Source organism: Pseudophryne corroboree, chromosome 1 (assembly GCF_028390025.1).
Source record: "Pseudophryne corroboree isolate aPseCor3 chromosome 1, aPseCor3.hap2, whole genome shotgun sequence".
Lineage (NCBI taxonomy): Eukaryota > Metazoa > Chordata > Amphibia > Anura > Myobatrachidae > Pseudophryne > Pseudophryne corroboree.
In genome coordinates this window covers 226,496,166-226,514,647 of record NC_086444.1, presented here as the reverse complement: position 1 = coordinate 226,514,647, position 18,482 = coordinate 226,496,166, and the positions used below count along the sequence as shown (strand labels likewise).

Sequence of the window (18,482 nt, the reverse complement as noted above, 5' to 3'; positions counted from 1 at the left end):
GCGGAGCCGCTATTCCCCATGGTCCTTACGGAGTCCCAGCATCCACTAGGACGTCAGAGAAATACTGATAGGTTGGTAAATTTGCCCAAAATGTAATGTGTCAGCTGTAACTAAGCAAGTACAGTAACATAATCACAGCTAAATGCAGAATCAATTTTCAAATGTGTATAATAGAATACATTTTCAAAGGTGTACAATATGAAAAGAAAAACAACCAGTGTTATTAACACTATGTACTAGATCCAGAAGGGAGAAATAATGGGAATGACACGGACTGGACAAAAAAAAAAAAAAAAAAAAGTAGGTTACATAGCACAGCAGCATGTACTGGAGCAGGGGAAATAGCAATGTCAAGCCATTTCTAACCAAGAATGAAGACACACTGAATGCTATTAAAATTAACGGGAAGAACTGTTCTGGGGAAAAATAAAAATCAAGGATTTGAAACCGAAACGATAAAAAAAAAAAAAACATACTGTACCTTAACCCGGAGCTCAGGGTGAGAGTTCATGTAATCAAACAGCTTCTGGTAGTTCTGGTATTGCTGATCCCACTCAGAGCTGTCACTGTAGCGAAAGTCATCCCCCAGTGGGACCAAAAGCACGTTAGTGCGGAAGAGCTTAGACTTCTTTCTGTACTGATCTAAAATCATTCCAGCTCTAGAAGATAGTGAAAATATAAAATAAAGGTGACCTAACAGTGCAAGCTGGATATTGTAAAAACGTGCATTCAGCTTTTACACTATAGATGTTACAAAAGGGAAGATAAGCGAGAATATTTTTTTTCTTTTTACTTACCTATGAATTCGTAATTTTCTCAAAGAACAGGTTAACATACAGACAAGGATTATGAGCGATAGGGATTTGTGTCCATCATTGTCTGCTCTATGACATTTCCAGTATTCCTGAGTTGACCAGGCCTGCACCCACACACCAAATGCCTCATGTTGTGCCACACTGACTATAAGGGTTTGGATGCCATTAAGGTATGTGTGGAAAGTTTGTTCAACACAGTAATCATGAAGAGGTTTTAATTATTACATTAAAAGACACAAATGTCATTGAAGAACATTGTCTTTACTATTTTCTTTCTTGTCCCTTTTTAAAACTCTAGAGGGATGGATAAGGGTGTGGCTAAATTATTAATACTAAGACGTCACCAAAGCTCATCTGTGCTATCTAGAATTGGCCAATGTGTAATGCGTCACACTACCCTATAAATACAACTGCACTTTAAATGTAAAAAATATTATCACTATTATTTATATAGTGCACACATATTCCGCAGCGCTTTACATAGAATACTTGTCCATTCACATCAGTCCCTGCCCCAGTGGAGCTTACAATCTATATTCCCTATTTTTTTTTTTTTTTTTTTTTTTTGGGGTGGGGGGGAGCAATTAACCTACCAGTATATTTTTGGAGTGTGGGAGGAAACTAGAGCACCCGAAGGTGACCCACACAAGTAAGGGAGGAATATACAAACTCCACACAGTTAGGAACATGGTGGGAATTGAACCCATGATCTCAGTTCTGTGAGTCTGCAATGCTAACCATTACACCAGGCTTTTTCAACCAGTGTGCCGTGGCACACTAGTGTGCCGCGACCAGTTGCAAGGTGTGCCGTGGAGCCAGAGCAGCTTCCTGCACCTTCAGAGTGAACTGTTGGCCTGGGCTCTTCTTAGAGGATCAGTTGTGCTCCGGCCGTGACATATGCCTTGAAGACGTGGTGGTGTGATATCATAGGTCACGGCTGCCACTTCTCACCACCCAGCCAGCCAACACACACGCACACACATCTTCCAGTTCCTGCCTGCATACACAGCTTTCCTTGCCCACCCACATCCACACCTGCCCGACCGCCCGCTGCTCAGTATTCGCAGCACTCCACTATGAACAATCTCCGCCACTGAGGGACAGGTGACCGGTAGGGGCTAATATTTGTTATTATTATTTTTTCTCCTGTGGGGAACAATATGATTCATGTGGGGAGAATAAGGATTTATGGATTATGGGGGAAACAATGTGAATAATTAATGTGGGGAGCAATAGGATTTATGTAGGGAGCAATATGATTTATGTAGGGAGCAATATGATTGTTTTTTCTGTGTAGGCCAATGTGTAGAATTTTTTTACTATGAGGGCTAATGTGTGTTTTTTGTTTTTTTTCTGTGGGGAACTGATGGTGTGCCTTGGCAGTTTTAAAATATTGTTCGGTGTGCCGCGAGTAAAAAAAGGTTGAAAATCACTGCATTACACCATCCAAACTGATATGCTGCAGTTGCATCCTTGTCAATATAGAGTTCTGCACAACTGCTGATATCTCAAAGCCTTAAGCACTCTATTTGCTGTAAGGTGATTTCGCAAACGTTCATATAAACATGACTAGGGTTCTTCACCTGTGTTCTACGTTGTCATCATTTATGGGCTCTGGGGGCACTCTCCAGGGACAGCTGATTCTGCCTCCAGGTAGTCTCTTAAAATCAAACTGACAGCAGACCTTTGGATCAGGACCACATGTATGAGGGATGTCATAGCTGTAGAAAGGCATCATATGGCACAGAATGTCGGTGTTACTTCCCAAATCTATAATAATAATAATAAAGATAAAAAATGACAACAATAATAAGGCCTTATATGAAGTATGGTCTAATACCGATTTGAACCAATACATAGTAAGTAAAAAGGGACAGGTCCAAAAATATGATAGTGGAACAAATACTACTTTTCACATAACTGTGACAGTAATTGCTTTGGATTATGTGGATTAGCAACAGAGAAGATAATATTTAAATGTAGAAAATTAAATCACAGATAACACAGCTGGTTAGTAGAACAATAAATAAAATGTAGTCATCAGCACAATTCAGTCATAAAGCCCTTACAGACCTCAAACGGTTAAGACCCTGTACTTTGGATCTGGAGACTATCTGAACTTTTTACTGCTGACTATGTGAAACTTTTGATTGAAAGTTTGGAACCACAAATAATGCCTCCAACATAAATCAATAAAACATTAAAAGCGTATTTAACAGCTTTGTGTACTTTAGAAATCAGCAGTCTGAGTAAATGAAGCTGTTTATTGAAGACGACTACAGGATTATATAGCTAAGTATCCCCAGTTAAATAGTCAAGCATTTATTTCACCCACCCATGTTTAGCAAAATAACACTCACATTTTATTTATGGTTTTAAACACAAAGCCCTACTATAAAGTGCCCTTGTCCTGGGTGAGGAATGGATATGTCACACATGCAACTGGTCCACATACAAATGTAAGGTAAGATGCAGACAAACTTTCAAGCCTATGCAGAACATATAATATGGAAACCGTAAATGGAGCCAGAAACAAAACAATATAGGGCCTTATACTTTTTTTTTGTAAATAAGCAAAAATGGAGAAAAGGCAACATTTTGGGAATATATTCCTTTTTCAATATATATTAATCAAACTCTGACACATTTCTACAATGACTGGGAAAATCACAAGACTGTGAAACTGGTAGATTTGAAAGGATTTCCAGTAGATATTGGGTAAAATGTCCAGTGACGTAAATATGTATTGAATGTAATGTAAGATTTTTATATCCCAATAATTAAAAACCTTAAGCACTGTACTGACTTTTTTTCTTTTCCATAAACCGCTCAGAAATTGTTTTTTTTATGATTGATTTAGGTTAAGAACATTTATTTAAAAACGTATTAAACAATAATTTTATTTTATCAAGAAATAAATAAATAAAATGTATAAACATAGATTTGCCCATCAAGGCGTGATATATTGGGCCATTGCAGCTTTACATTTTCCCTGTGGCTGCTCCTTTTACATGTACAGGGTTGCCACCGAGGGTGGGAGAGTGCCACCGAGCTGCCTGATCAGCGGTGATCGGATGTAAGGCAGGCACTGAGGGGGGAGGTACAAGGTAGCAGAAGGGCCGGAAGGTTCCCCTGCTGAGATTGGTAGCTGACTGATCGCATCAGATGTGACCATGTTATGGAAAGCCCAGTCTGGCATGGTCGCATTTGATGCAACCACACTCGGCAAGTGCTTAAAGGCAGACATTTATCAAACCTTCTTATGAAAACAATTGAAGACATTTCACCCACCCATATTAGCAACCAGATCATAGCTATCATTTTATAAAATGCACTAGATAAAAGATAGCTAGATTCTGATTGGTTGCTATGGGCAACTTCCCCTCTTGTACACTTTAGAAGTTTAGCAGAAAAGGAATATCAGGGCACCTTAAAATAAATAAATGACTTACATTTCTGAATGAATCCATTGTCAATATTTTATCAAATGGATTAGCAGAGTGTATCCTTAAAGGTAGGAGGGGCAATTCATCATGTGTAGTTGTTCCCAAACTTGCATTAAGCTAGTTAATATAAATGGAGTGTCAGCAGAAATCAATAGCAAACCACGGACTGCTCGTCAGTGCAGCACAAAATGTAGTATTTTTGCCAAACGATATTGCCATAAGACCAGCGTAATAACACTACACAGCAGTAATAGTAAATAGTCTCACTTACCCCAGTTTTGTCTCCAAAAAAATTCTAATGTCTTTTTTGCTGAAAAATGCTTCTTTATTGAATAATGAACTCGTTGGATGAGCATGTTAGACAGCCCAGAGCGTTTTAAAAGATAAGCCATGGTTGGTGAATGCCCAAATGGGTCCACAGCCCAACCAGATTTTGGTTTGACACCTGTTTAAATAAAAACGGAAATAAAGAATCTTGAACAAGCTATTTTGTAGAATGGTTTATAACTTATACATCTGCTAGATAGGGTATCGGACATGGCCATGGAGTACTGCCTTCTTTACTTTATGTACAACATACATAGCTGTAATACATCAAAATCAAGATACTAAACACAAAACTGAAACACTACAACAAATGTATATAAAATAACATTAGGCATCTGCACAGTTTTAGGAGAAGACTGCAATGAATACTTGTGGGGCTATTTTGTGGTGAGTGAGGGGCAGATTTATTAAGCTCGGTGAAGTGATAAAGTGGAAGGTGATAAAGGACCAGCCAATCAGATCCTAACTGCCATGTCACAGGCTGGGTTTGAAAAATGTCAGTTAGGAGCTGACTGGCTGGTCCTTTATCAACTTCCAATTTATCAATTCACCAAGCTTAATAAATCTGCCCCTGAGTTCTGAATGGCATATGGGTAAATTTAGGAGAAAGTGATCTTTATGGTTGTTTTTTCATTAATGAAATTTAGGATACACATACGTTCCTTTAAGTGTGTCAGGTTGCCCTTCACTGCACAGGATACATGCAAAGTAATTGTAGGTTGATAAACTTTCTTTTAGACATATCTGCACAAATTCAAGAAAATCATGCAAAACAAACAAATTGAAAAAGATAATTGCACATTTTTAACGTGGAGTGTTGCATTGTATCTACACACCGGTAAGCATGCCATTATGTAATCTTATACTTTATGTAAGGCCAAATACCACTGCACCATTGTAAGTTTTAAACATAAATATTGGAAAAACAAATAAAAAATAAAAAAGTTTGGTTAGTTTAACTTAAAAAATTATGCTGGCTGTTCATTTCTTTTTAGGCTATTTGATCTTCTCATGTACTATTGTAAAGGTCAACTGTTTTCTAAATCACTGCCCGAGTATTACGATAGATAGTATTACTGAAAATTTCTAGTCACTTTATATAACTGAAGGTTTGCCTAGCTATGTTTAAGCTAAAAATAGCAAATTGTGTGCTACAAATTTTTTTTGATGTAGCTTACAATGCTCTAGGACAGAGGTTCCCAAACTGTGTGCCGTGGCTCCCTGGGGTGCCTCGGGACACTTGCAGGGGTGCCTTGGTCCAGGACCAATTCAAATTATTCATGGTCAATATAATAGGCAAAACCAGTGCCGGTGGCTGCCAGTCATAAAATATGTGGCCAAACAGAAGCAAATCTTGTCCCTCACCACACAACTAAGTAATTCGCGTTTATATGTCATCCTTAGGGTCTAAGGATGACATATAAACGCGAATTACTTAATGTAATATTTCTTTCTAAATTTCTCAATAAGAAATTTTTGGCCTAGGGGTGCCGTGAAAGAAATTCTGATATTCTAGGGCGCCGTGATTCAAAAAAGTTTGGAAACCACTGCTCTAGGATACATGGAGAGGACACTGGGACCCAAGCATAAGTGCATGTAAGATATGATTAACCATATGTAAAAAATCTAGGTCAAATCAATTTGACAATATTGCAGGGATGCTAGAATGCATACATTAATCACATGCATTTTTCAATAGTACAAATTTGACTTAGAGAGTCGCAATTCCACAGAGCATGCATCAGAGTGTAATTTCTCTAAGCTATTCTCCTGCACATCATGGGCGGGATGTACTAAGCGGAAAATGCGGTAAACCCCGTTTACCGCATTTTCCTGATGTACTAACCCACGTCCGGCAGGTCAGCGTCGTGGCGGGGTTCGCCAGCTTTAGCTGCCGATAGTCCATAGAAGCCTATGGGCTTCTCTCCGCGGCTTCTCTCCGCAGCGCTGTGTGAGGGATCCGATCGGATCCCTCCCAGCATGCCTTGCGGCCACCCCCGTCACCCTGCGCATGCGCAGACTGACTCCTGGGGCTGAATCCCGGAAGTCAGGCTGCCGCTGTGCTTCTTATCGGAAGAGCTGTCCTCCGCAATGCTGATCGCATATGTTAGTACATATGCGATCAGCATCATGGCGCAGGGCGGCGATGTACATTAGTACATCCCGCCCCATATCTGAAAAACTCTAAAGGGAATAAAGTATGGCTACCAGACACGGGTCCCTGGGATGTCACATAATATCAGAAAGTAATTTACAGTGAAAATAAAGCTATGGAGGTGTGCCAAAACCTCTCGGCTCACTGAATCATGTGCTAAGTGACTGTGGTTGCTATAGCTGTCATGTAACACTGTAGAAATTACACTAAATTATAATTTATTTATAACATGCTTAATAAATAAGCCAAGGAAAATAAAGGTAATCACCAAATGCTCGGTGAGGCTTGCCAGTGATTCATGATAAATCAGAAACCCACAACTTATTTTTTCATGGGATTGTTACTTCAACAAATCGATCCTTCAAATGATTGTGGGTACTTAAGGCAGCCGCATATGTTGTAATCAAATTATTCTGCATGACAACTGAATAGGTACTGTACATTAGCTCTGAAAGTAACTTGGACATTCTGGTATCTGCATCAAGCAACTGGATGACACTATGCATCTTGCGGTGAGTCATTCCCATCACTTCTAGAACTGGCAACGGAGATCCTTTTTCTCGCCCAAATTCTCACTGACAGATAAGTTCTGATTATATCTAGATCATACTGTACAGTAAATCAAACTACCTACTGAGTGGCAGCTTTTAGAACCTTGCGCTTATTACTGGGTTTAACTACAGAATATAAAACCGAACAGAGATTTAAAATACAAGCTGCCTTTAATAGTCAGTGCTGTATTAAGGGGTTAAACCTGCCGAGAAGCAGCAATTAGTAAATTTACACCTTAGTATTTTTGGCAAAACACCGAAGTTGAATGACAATTGCTGACTATAAAGATAGGGCAGTATACATCACATCACATTTTGAATGTGGACTATCCTGCCACTGACCGCATGCAAAGCGGAGTTTAGTAATGCAGTATATACATGTACAATTTAAATGAAAATTGCAAAGAAAAGTTTTTCCGATAAGAGACATCTTTTGCAATTAGAAGACTTCAGGGTTTATGACCCGTGAGTCCTCTGTGCATGCACGACCGTCGGTCATAGCATGCGTTAGCTGCAGGGTACACTGGGAGGGATTCTATTAGATGCCTCACCGGGAATTATGCATTAAGAAGCCTGTAGGCCTCTATAGGCTTTTATTATGCAACGTCAGGGTACAAGCTCTCGAAAGTTTCACATTGCAAAGCTTGAAACATATGGGGACTATGGTTAAAACACCGGAAACTAACGTTTTCTCCGTTTTGACCACATTTTCCCTTCGATACATCTCGCCTGTAGAGTGCAAGAAAACTGCCTTTCAAAAGTAAATACAGGCATTAGCTATCATAAATACAAATTACTTTTTCTCTCACTGGGATTAAAATAGTACATTAAAATATCTTTACCAAGGTTTTTCTCCAGCCATTGATGTCCTTCTATTAGCTGATCAATCAAAGTAAAATAGTGAGGGGAAGCTTCATCCGGCATAACCCATCCACCTGAAACTATTTCAAGCTGTTTCAACTCGATTAACCTGTAATTACAAAAATGAAGAATTAGATTAAATATGACACGCAAAACAGAAGCAGATTTACCTGCAGTACAGCTAAAAGGTGTAACACCATTAGCAAGCTGAACATACCAGTAACATAAGGTTACACTGTGCCTGGGGGGGTCGCGGGTGTGAACAATTTTAGCATATTTTTCATATTATACTGATGTGGGATTTAAAATACATTGTAGAAATAGGATGGTATAGCACTGATCCACAAGTACCAGAACCCAAACAAACATCAGCATTTCCCTTATAATCCACCCAACCCACCCCCGCCCCATAAAAAAAATATGAAAAACAGAACTTCTTAAACGTGCAGTGGATTCATTCCACGTATAATGGCAAATTAGTATTTGTAAAAAAGTGTTAAACTGTACTTCAAAAGTCACACACACTAATGGAAAGTTTGCCAAGAAAACTTTCTTGTAAGACCTCAAATGCTCTGCTCCTTCCAGCTCCCCACATACTCTGACCCAAGTTAAAGGATTTTGCTCCCAGATGTAATAGCTGCCAGACATTGCTCAGAATGATTATAGGGGTGGGCGTTTACACCACAGACGTACGTATTTTACAGACGTACATATACAGACGTATTTTAATAAATGTGTTACTTTACAAATGATCACACTTGCTTATATAGGCATGGGGAACTCTGTCACAGGAGAGTGCCAAGTTGTGAAATGAACCAATAGATAAATGACTGCAGCCTACCAGCAAACAAGGAAGTGGTAGCCGGCACCATAGTACAGTTGCTGACTCACAGCACTGGGTATGATGTTTATACCAGACAGGGCACTATCTGTGTAATACAGTATGCTGGAGCTCTATAAAATGTAATTAATAATAATAACAACAGTTCTTAGCGATTTATAGGTTGGACTTTTTTCATTCCACAAATTCCTGTTTCCACCCAATGTAGGTAAAGAGTACACTTTCAGAGCCATGACAATATTTAACATGACAAAAATGTTAAGGAAAAGAAAGAAATAAAGAAATCACTGATTTACTGAAATCACAGATCATTTTAACATGATGCTTAGTTTATTACAGAATAAATGCTTACCATAATTTGGGAAAATAATTAACCAAGTGAATATTTGTTTGTTGTAATTGGTTCATGGATTTTGAAATCATTAACTTATTGGCAGAGAAAAACTCTATTTCGCTCAATCTACTATTCATAATAGGAAAAGCAGAAAATCTGGGACAAGCAAACGAATAACTAGCAATTATATTGTTTCTTGTTTTCAGTAGAACTGGTTATACAAATTACAAGTTAAAGTATGAACCTTGTGAAATTGTAAAGTGTTGATCACAGCTTGTACATTTAAATCCCAAAGAAACAAAACCAAAAAACACCAGTCCCAGAAATAATAAATTAATTGTGTAACCATTTTTCTTCTAGTTAAAGCTGAAATATAAACCAGGACACATTATCCCATAGCAGGCACCTGCCCCCAGCCAAAGCCTCCACGCAGCCTCACGCTAATGTTACATTTACTTTGAAGTCACATTGATATTGGTTGAAGAAATCCATACTTTCCTTTAGGGATACAGTAATTATTGGCCTGATTCAGAGTTGCACGATATCACACAGCCGCAATACAGTACAGCTAATAGGCTAATGCAGCAGTCTATTTACACCAGACGCCTCCTGTCTGCTTCTGTGGTCCGCTGATGCGCCTCAAGATGCACCATCTGATCACTCTGCGGGACCATTGGTCATTTGAGCAACCTTCAGGTTACTCATATTTCCATCTCAGATCTTAAATCTGCATCACCTGATGCAGACACTGACTTTCGCACACCCACAAATCGGAGGCGATACGCCTCTGCTTTGCGGAACAGACCCAGTCGCCGCCTCTTCCCCACCTGTAAACACACTCAGCCTGTCAATCAGGCTGGGGCTTAGGGGGCACTGTGTGTGTGCGAGAATGCAGGACCCGTTCTGCATATGAGCAGAACAGGGTCTGCACATGCACACTGTCCCCACCATCTGACTTGTACGCTAACCATCGGGTTAGCGTACAAGTCTGAATCAGGCCTTATTAAGCAACGGCCTCAGATGTTGAAACTTTGCCGCCCCCTTACTTTATAAACCAAACATGTTTTGTTCCTCCCTTCCCTTGTTACTTTTGTGGATTAAATGATTGAGTTATTTCCACTTAACCTTAAGCTGGGTACACACTGGGCAATCAGCGCTATGTCGCTGATTGCTAACTAGGGGAGATCGCCAGTGCATACATACTGAACAATATAGATATACGATATCGTTCAGTGACATCATCCCCCTCACTTCCTGAATGTGCAGCTCAAAGATAAAGTTAACATTGAGCTGCATGTTCGGTAGATCACGGAAGAATGAGAACGACCTGCAGGTGTACGCATCGTTCATCCATACACACAGGACGATATGAACGATAAATCTTTCAAAAAAAGATGGTTATCATTCATCTCATCTAGTGTGTCGCCCAGTGTGTAAGGGGGTTTAACCCCTTTACTTGCATGGTCGCATCAGATGCGACAACACCAATAAACAATGTTTGCAGCTGTAGAGAAGGGAAACTTCCCTCCGCTGCTGCTCTCAGAGGGACTAGAAGGTGTTTGCAGTGCTGCCGACCACTGCTGATCGGTCACCACGCCAGGACCCGCCACCTGGCGCCTGCAGACAATAGCAGCTGCTGCGATAAGTGTAAATCAACCCCCCCCCCCCCCCCCGCCTCCCCAGTCCTTCCTGTGTACCTGGCGGCTGTCCCCACTTTTAAAAGGAAAGTCACGATTTTTCTGATGGTACTGACCAATGTTCCGATCATTTTGGATAGGGTTCTTCACCTAATTCACTCATAAGAAAAAACCTGACAATTTCTAAGTGGTTTCTGGGGGGGAGAAGTTAAGTAGTTAATTTTTATTTTATTTTTTAAATAAATAATTTGTTGCACTGCCCAACAGAGGAATCATAACATGCCAGATTTAGGGAGGTAACCATGAGTTCTATCACAATGTAAAAGGGTTGAACTACATCGCTATACAAAGGCTAATTTTAAAGGGAAATAAAATACCATGCTATTTGAAGAAACAGGTTAAAAGGTCTAAAAGTTTACAATTTTCAATTTACAATTTTCTTGGTTAGAAACAAGCTCTGTTAAGTCACTATGATGACAAGCGGACAGACTGTGCAGACTTAAGGCTACAAGAAAGCCTATTACCAATATACAGTGCTAGACACACCCAATAGGCATTGTTAGTCACACCCAATAGGCGGTTCTAGACAAGCCCCTCCAATCGTGCACCCCCTAATAAAATGTGCTGCGCATGCCTATGCCGGTCAGTCAGCATGCCGACTGTCGGGATTTCCACCATGTGGGATTCAAACATCGGTATAGTGACTGCCGGTTACATAACCGCATCCCATATAAACATAGGTGCATCAGCAGACAACACTGAAAATAAGATTTTACTTACCGGTAAATCTATTTCTCGTAGTCCGTAGAGGATGCTGGGGACTCCGTAAGGACCATGGGGATAGACGGGCTCCGCAGGAGACATGGGCACTTTAAGAAAGAATTTAGTTCCTGGTGTGCACTGGCTCCTCCCTCTATGCCCCTCCTCCAGACCTCAGTTAGAGAAACTGTGCCCAGAGGAGATGGACAGTATGAGGAAAGGATTTTGTTAATCCAAGGGCAAGATTCATACCAGCCACACCAATCACACCGTATAACTTGTGATAACTACCCAGTCAACAGTATGAAAACAACATATCATCAGTGCAAGACCGATGCAACTATAACATAACCCTTATTGAAGCAATAACTATATACAAGTATTGCAGAAGAAGTCCGCACTTGGGACGGGCGCCCAGCATCCACTACGGACTACGAGAAATAGATTTACCGGTAAGTAAAATCTTATTTTTTCGAACGTCCTAGAGGATGCTGGGGACTCCGTCAGGACCATGGGGATTATACCAAAGCTCCCAAACGGGCGGGAGAGTGCGGATGACTCTGCAGTACCGATTGAGCAAACATGAGGTCCTCCTCAGCCAGGGTATCAAACTTGTAGAATTTAGCAAAAGTGTTTGAACCCGACCAAGTAGCAGCTCGACACAGCTGTAGTGCCAAGACCCCCCGGGCAGCCGCCCAAGAAGAGCCCACCTTCCTAGTGGAATGGGCCTTGACCGATTTTGGTAACGGCAAACCAGTCGTAGAATGCGCTTGCTGAATCGTGTTACAAATCCAGCGAGCAATAGTTTGCTTTGAAGCAGGGGCACCAATCTTGTTGGATGCATACAGGACAAACAGCGCTTCAGTTTTCCTGACTCTAGCCGTTCTGGCTACGTAAATTTTCAAAGCCCTGACCACATCAAGTAACTCGGAATCCTCCAAGTCACGTGTAGCCACAGGCACTACAATAGGTTGATTCCCATGAAAAGATTAAACCACTTTTGGCAGAAATTGCGAACGGGTCCGCAATTCTGCTCTATCCAAATGGAAAACCAAATAGGGGTTTTTATGTGACAAAGCCGCTAATTCAGACACTCGCCTAGCCGAAGCCAAGGCTAATAACATGACCACCTTCCACGTGAGATATTTCAACTCCACCGTTTTAAGTGGTTCAAACCAGTGTGACTTTAGGAAACTTAACACCACGTTAAGATCCCAAGGTGCCACCGGAGGCACAAAAGGAGGCTGAATATGCAGCACTCCCTTTACAAAAGTCTGAACTTCTGGGAGAGAAGCCAATTCTTTTTGAAAGAAAATGGATAGGGCCGAAATCTGGACCTTAATGGAACCTAATTTAAGGCCCAAATTCACTCCAGTTTGTAGGAAGTGAAGGAAACGGCCCAGATGGAATTCTTCCGTAGGAGCATTCTTGGTCTCACACCAAGAAACATATTTTCGCCATATACGGTGATAATGTTTTGCTGTTACTTCCTTCCTAGCCTTTATCAGCACAGGGATAACCTCAACCGGAATGCCCTTTTCTGCTAGGGTCCGGCGTTCAACCGCCATGCCGTCAAACGCAGCCGCGGTAAGTCTTGGAATAGACAGGGTCCCTGTTGCAACAGGTCCTGTCTTAGAGGAAGAGGCCACGGATCTTCTGTGAGCAGTTCCTGCAGATCTGGATACCAGGTCCGTCTTGGCAAATCTGGAACAATGAGGATTGTTCTCACTCCTTTTCTTCTTATTATCCTCAACACCTTTGGTATGAGAGAAAGAGGAGGAAATACATAGACTGACCGGAACACCCACGGTGTCACTAGGGCGTCTACCGCTACTGCCTGAGGGTCTCTTGACCTGGCGCAATACCTCTGTAGCTTTTTGTTGAGGCGGGACGCCATCATGTCTATCTGTGGCAGTTCCCACCGACTCACAATCTGTGCGAAGACTTCTGGATGAAGTCCCAACTCTCCCGGGTGTAGGTCGTGTCTGCTGAGGAAGTCTGCTTCCCAGTTGTCCACTCCCGGAATGAACACTGCTGACAGTGCGCTTACATGATTCTCTGCCCAGCTAAGAATTCTGGTGGCTTCCGCCATTGCCACTCTGCTCCTTGTGCCGCCTTGGCGGTTTACATGAGCCACTGCGGTGATGTTGTCTGACTGGATCAGAACTGGTTGGTCACGAAGTAAGATCTCCGCTTGACGTAGGGCGTTGTATATGGCCCTTAGCTCTAGGATGTTGATGTGAAGACAAGTCTCTTGACTTGACCAAAGACCCTGGAAATTTCTTCCCTGTGTGACTGCTCCTCAACCTCAGAGGATTGCGTCCGTGGTCACCAGGATCCAGTCCTGAATGCCGAATCTGCGGCCCTCGAGAAGGTGAGCACTCTGCAGCCACCACAGTAGTGACACCCTGGCCCTGGGGGACAGGGTGATCAACCGATGCATCTGAAGATGTGACCCGGACCACTTGTCCAGTAGGTCCCATTGGAAAGTCCTCGCATGGAACCTGCCGAAGGAAATGGCCTTGTATGACGCCACCATCTTTCCCAGGACTCGAGTGCAATGATGCACTGAAACCTGTTTTGGTTTCAATAGGTTCTTGACCAGAGTCATGAGTTCCTAGACCTTCTCTATCGGGAGATAAACCCTCTTCTGGTCCGTGTCCAGAATCATGCCCAAGAAGGGTAGACAAGTCGTAGGAACCAACTGCGACTTTGGAATATTGAGAATCCAGCCGTGTTGCTGTAACACTTTCAGTGAAAGAGATACGCTGTTCAGCATGGAGCACCATCATTTCCGCCATTACCTTGGTGAAAATCCTCGGGGCCGTTGAAAGACCAAACGGCAACGTCTGAAATTGGTAATGACAATCCTGTACCGCAAATCTTAGGTACGCCTGATGAGGTGGATAAATGGGGACATCCTTTATGTCCAGTGACACCATAAAATCCCCCCTTCCAGGCTTGCGATGACCGCTCTTAGCGATTCCATCTTGAACTTGAACCTTTTCAAGTATAGGTTCAGAGATTTTAAAATCAATATGGGTCTGACCGAACCGTCCGGTTTCGAGACTACAAACATGGTCGAATAATAACCCCTTCCCTGCTGAAGGAGGGGAACCTTGACCACCACCTGCTGAAGATACAATTTTTGTATTGCGTGTAACACTATTTCCCTCTCTTGGGGGGAAGATGGTAGGGCCGATTTGAAATACCGGCGAGGAGGCACCTCTTCGAATTCCAGCTTGTAACCCTGAGACACAATTTCTATTGCCCAAGGATCAACCTGGGAGTGAACCCACATGTGGCTGAAATTCCGAAGACGTGCCCCCACCGGGCCCGACTCCGCCAGTGGAGCCCCAGTGTCATGCGGTGGATTTTGCAGAGGCCGGTGAGGACTTCTGTTCCTGGGAACTAGCTGTGCTGTGCAGCTTCTTTCCTCTGCCCCTACCTCTGGCAAGAAAGGACGCACCTCGGACTTTCTTGTTTCTTTGTGAACGAAAGGACTGCATTTGATAATGCGGTGCTCTCTTAGGCTGTGAAGGAACATAAGGCAAAAAATTTGACTTTACAGCTGTAGCTGTGGAGACCAGGTCCGAGAGACCTTCCCTGAACAATTCCTCACCCCTGTAAGGTAAAACCTCCATATGCCTTTTTGAGTCGGCATCACCTGTCCATTGCCGAGTCCACAGGACCCTTCTGGCAGAAATCGACATAGCGTTTATTCTAGAACCCAGTAGACTAATGTCTCTTTGAGCATCTCTCATATATAGGACAGCGTCTTTTATATGCCCCAGGGTCAATAATACAGTATCCTTATCTAGGGTATCCAATTCCTCAGATAAGGCATCCGTCCATGCCGCTACAGCACTGCACACCCAGGCCGACGCAATTGCCGGTCTTAGTAAGGTACCTGAATGTGTATAAATGGACTTCAGGGTAACCTCCTGTTTGCGGTCAGCAGCATCTTTGAGGGTAGCCGTATCCTGGGACAGCAGGGCTACCTTTTTGGATAAGCGTGTTAAAGCTTTGTCCACCCTAGGGGAGGATTCCCATCGTAGCCTATCCGTTGGCGGTAAAGGATACGCCATAAGAATCCGTTTGGAAATCTGCATTTTCTTATCTGGAGATTCCCAAGCTTTTTCACATAACTCAGTCAGTTCGTGTGAGGGGGGGAACGTTACCTAAGGCTTCTTTCCCTTATACATATACACCCTCGTGTCAGGGACAGGGGTTTCCTCTGTGATGTGCAAAACATCCTTTATTGCTATAATCATATCGAAGGGATTTAGCCAATTTTGGCTGTAACTTTGCATCATCGTAATCGACACTGGAGTCAGAATCCATGTCGGTATCTGTGTCAACAATTTGGGATAGTGGGCGCTTAGGAGACCCTGGCGGTCCCTGCGACAGAGGGTCAGGCACGGGTTGAGACCCTGACTGTCCCAATGCATCAGCCTTGTCAAATCTTTGATGCAAGGAATTAACATTATCATTTAAAACCTTCCACATATCCATCCAATCAGGTGTCGGCGCCGTCGGCGGAGACACCACATTCATTTGCTCCCGCTCCTCTCCCACATAGCCTTCCTCATCAGACATGTCGACACAAGCGTACCGACACACCACACACACACAGGGAATGTCCTTTCTGAAGACAGTTCCCCCACAAGGCCCTTTGGAGAGAGAGAGAGAGAGAGAGTATGCCAGCACACACCCCAGCGCTATAATATCCCAGGAATAACACAGTAACTTAATGTTAACCCAGTAGCTGCTGTATGTATAGTTTTTGCGCCTAATTATGTGCCCCCCCCCCCCCCCTCTTTTCAACCCTCTTCTACCGTGTATCAGCAGGGGAGAGTCCGGGGAGCTTCCTCTCAGCGGAGCTGTGGAGAAAAAATGGCGCTGGTGAGTGCTGAGGGAGAAGCCCCGCCCCCTCGACGGCAGGCTTCTGTCCCGCTTATACAGTAATTTTGGCGGGGGCTCATACATATATACAGTGCCCAGCTGCATATATGTGTACTTTTGCCAACATGAGGTCCCAAATGCTGCCCAGGGCGCCCCCCCCCCCCCCCTGCGCCTTGCACCCTTACAGTGACCGGAGTAGGTGAGGTGTGTGGGAGCAATGGCGCACAGCTGCAGTGCTGTGCGTTACCTCTAGTGAAGATCATGAAGTCTTCTGCCGCCTGTGAAGTCTTCTTTTCTTCTCATACTCACCCGGCTTCTATCTTCCGGCTCTGCGAGGGGGACGGCGGCGCGGCTCTGGGACGGACGGCGAGGGTGAGATCCTGCGTACCAATCCCTCTGGAGCTAATGGTGTCCAGTAGCCTAAGAAGCAGGACCTAGCTTCAGAGAGTAGGGCTGCTTCTCTCCCCTCAGTCCCTCGATGCAGGGAGTCTGTTGCCAGCAGAGCTCCCTGAAAATAAAAAACCTAACAAAATACTTTCTATCAGTAAACTCAGATGAGCTCACTGAAAAGCACCCAGCTCCTCTGGGCACAGTATCAAACTGAGGTCTGGAGGAGGGGCATAGAGGGAGGAGCCAGTGCACACCAGGAACTAAATTCTTTCTTAAAGTGCCCATGTCTCCTGCAGAGCCAGTCTATCCCCATGATCCTTACGGAGTCCCCAGCATCCTCTAGGACGTTAGAGAAATAAGAATTAGGGTGGCAGAAAACCAAGGAATTTGGTGCCATTGAAGGGAGTATGTAGTAGAAGATGGTTTAAGTGAAGGAAAAAGGCACGAGGGAAGAGGGCCCTGCTTGTGAGAGCTTACATTCTAAAAGGGGACAGGCAGACTGACAGAGGTTACACAGATGGGGTAGACAGTTAGAGTGGAACAGAGGGTTAGGTTGAGAGATGGCTGGTTCTGGTGAATAAGTGGGTCTTGAGAGCCCGTTTGAAGTTTTGAAGAGAGATGGAGAGTCTGATAGGGAGCAACACGTGAAAAATCTTTGAGGTAGTAGTGGGAGGAGGTAATCAGTAGGCAGGAGAGTCCGCGTACATTTGTAGTGCAAAGAGGACAGGTGGCAGTGTTTAGGGAGACAAGGTCAGAGATGTAAATGGGATAAGAGTAGCTGAGGGTTTTATAAGCGAATGTGAGAAGCTTGAATTGGATTCTGAAAGGGAAGGGAAGCCAGTGATGGGCTTGTATTGTAATAGAGGGGAGGTGGACGTAGTACGTTTGGTGAGGAGGACGAGCCAGCTGCAGCATTGAGAAGAGATTGGAGTGGAGCCAGGCATTTGTCAGGAAGGTCACATAGGAGGAGATTAGAGTAGTCCAGTCTCAAGACGACCAGTGAGTGAATAGCATCCTGGGTAAGAAAGAGTCTGATCCTGGAAATATTTTTAAGATGAAAGCAGCAGGGGCTGAATGTGTGGTTTGAAGAAGAGGGAATAGTCAAAGATTACTCCAAGTAGCGCATCTGGGGGCTAGAAGAGATGGTTGTGCCATCAATAGAAAATGAAATTGTGCGAGTAGAGGTTGGAGGGTGTGAAGAGGATTCTCTCAGTCTTAGACATGTTGAGTTTAAGAAAGTGATGGGAAACCCAAGAAAAGATAGCAGACAGAAAGTTGGAGACACAAGTGAGGAAAGCGGGGGAGAGGTCAGGGAAGGAAAGGTAGGTTTGAGTATCATCAGCATTGCGATGATATTGTAAGTTAAAAGAGCTAATTAGCTTGCCTAAAGAGGATGTATAGAGAAAGAAAAGAAGAGGACGTCCTCTAACTAGATATATGGGAGAATGAGTTGGTTAAAGG

At 43.2% G+C, this 18,482-nt stretch overlaps 1 protein-coding gene across 1 annotated transcript in view; it reads right to left on the bottom strand.

Moving 5' to 3' along the window:
* Positions 1–18,482, bottom strand: part of MAN2A1 (mannosidase alpha class 2A member 1) — a 309,002-nt gene that overhangs the window by 122,281 nt on the left and 168,239 nt on the right. Inside the window, exons 5-8 of the mRNA XM_063964104.1 lie at positions 8,137–8,264; positions 4,533–4,706; positions 2,399–2,585; positions 482–659 (exon numbers count right to left, since the gene is read on the bottom strand). Coding sequence (XP_063820174.1) covers positions 482–659; positions 2,399–2,585; positions 4,533–4,706; positions 8,137–8,264 — 667 coding nt within the window. The remainder of the gene's footprint in view (positions 1–481; positions 660–2,398; positions 2,586–4,532; positions 4,707–8,136; positions 8,265–18,482) is intronic.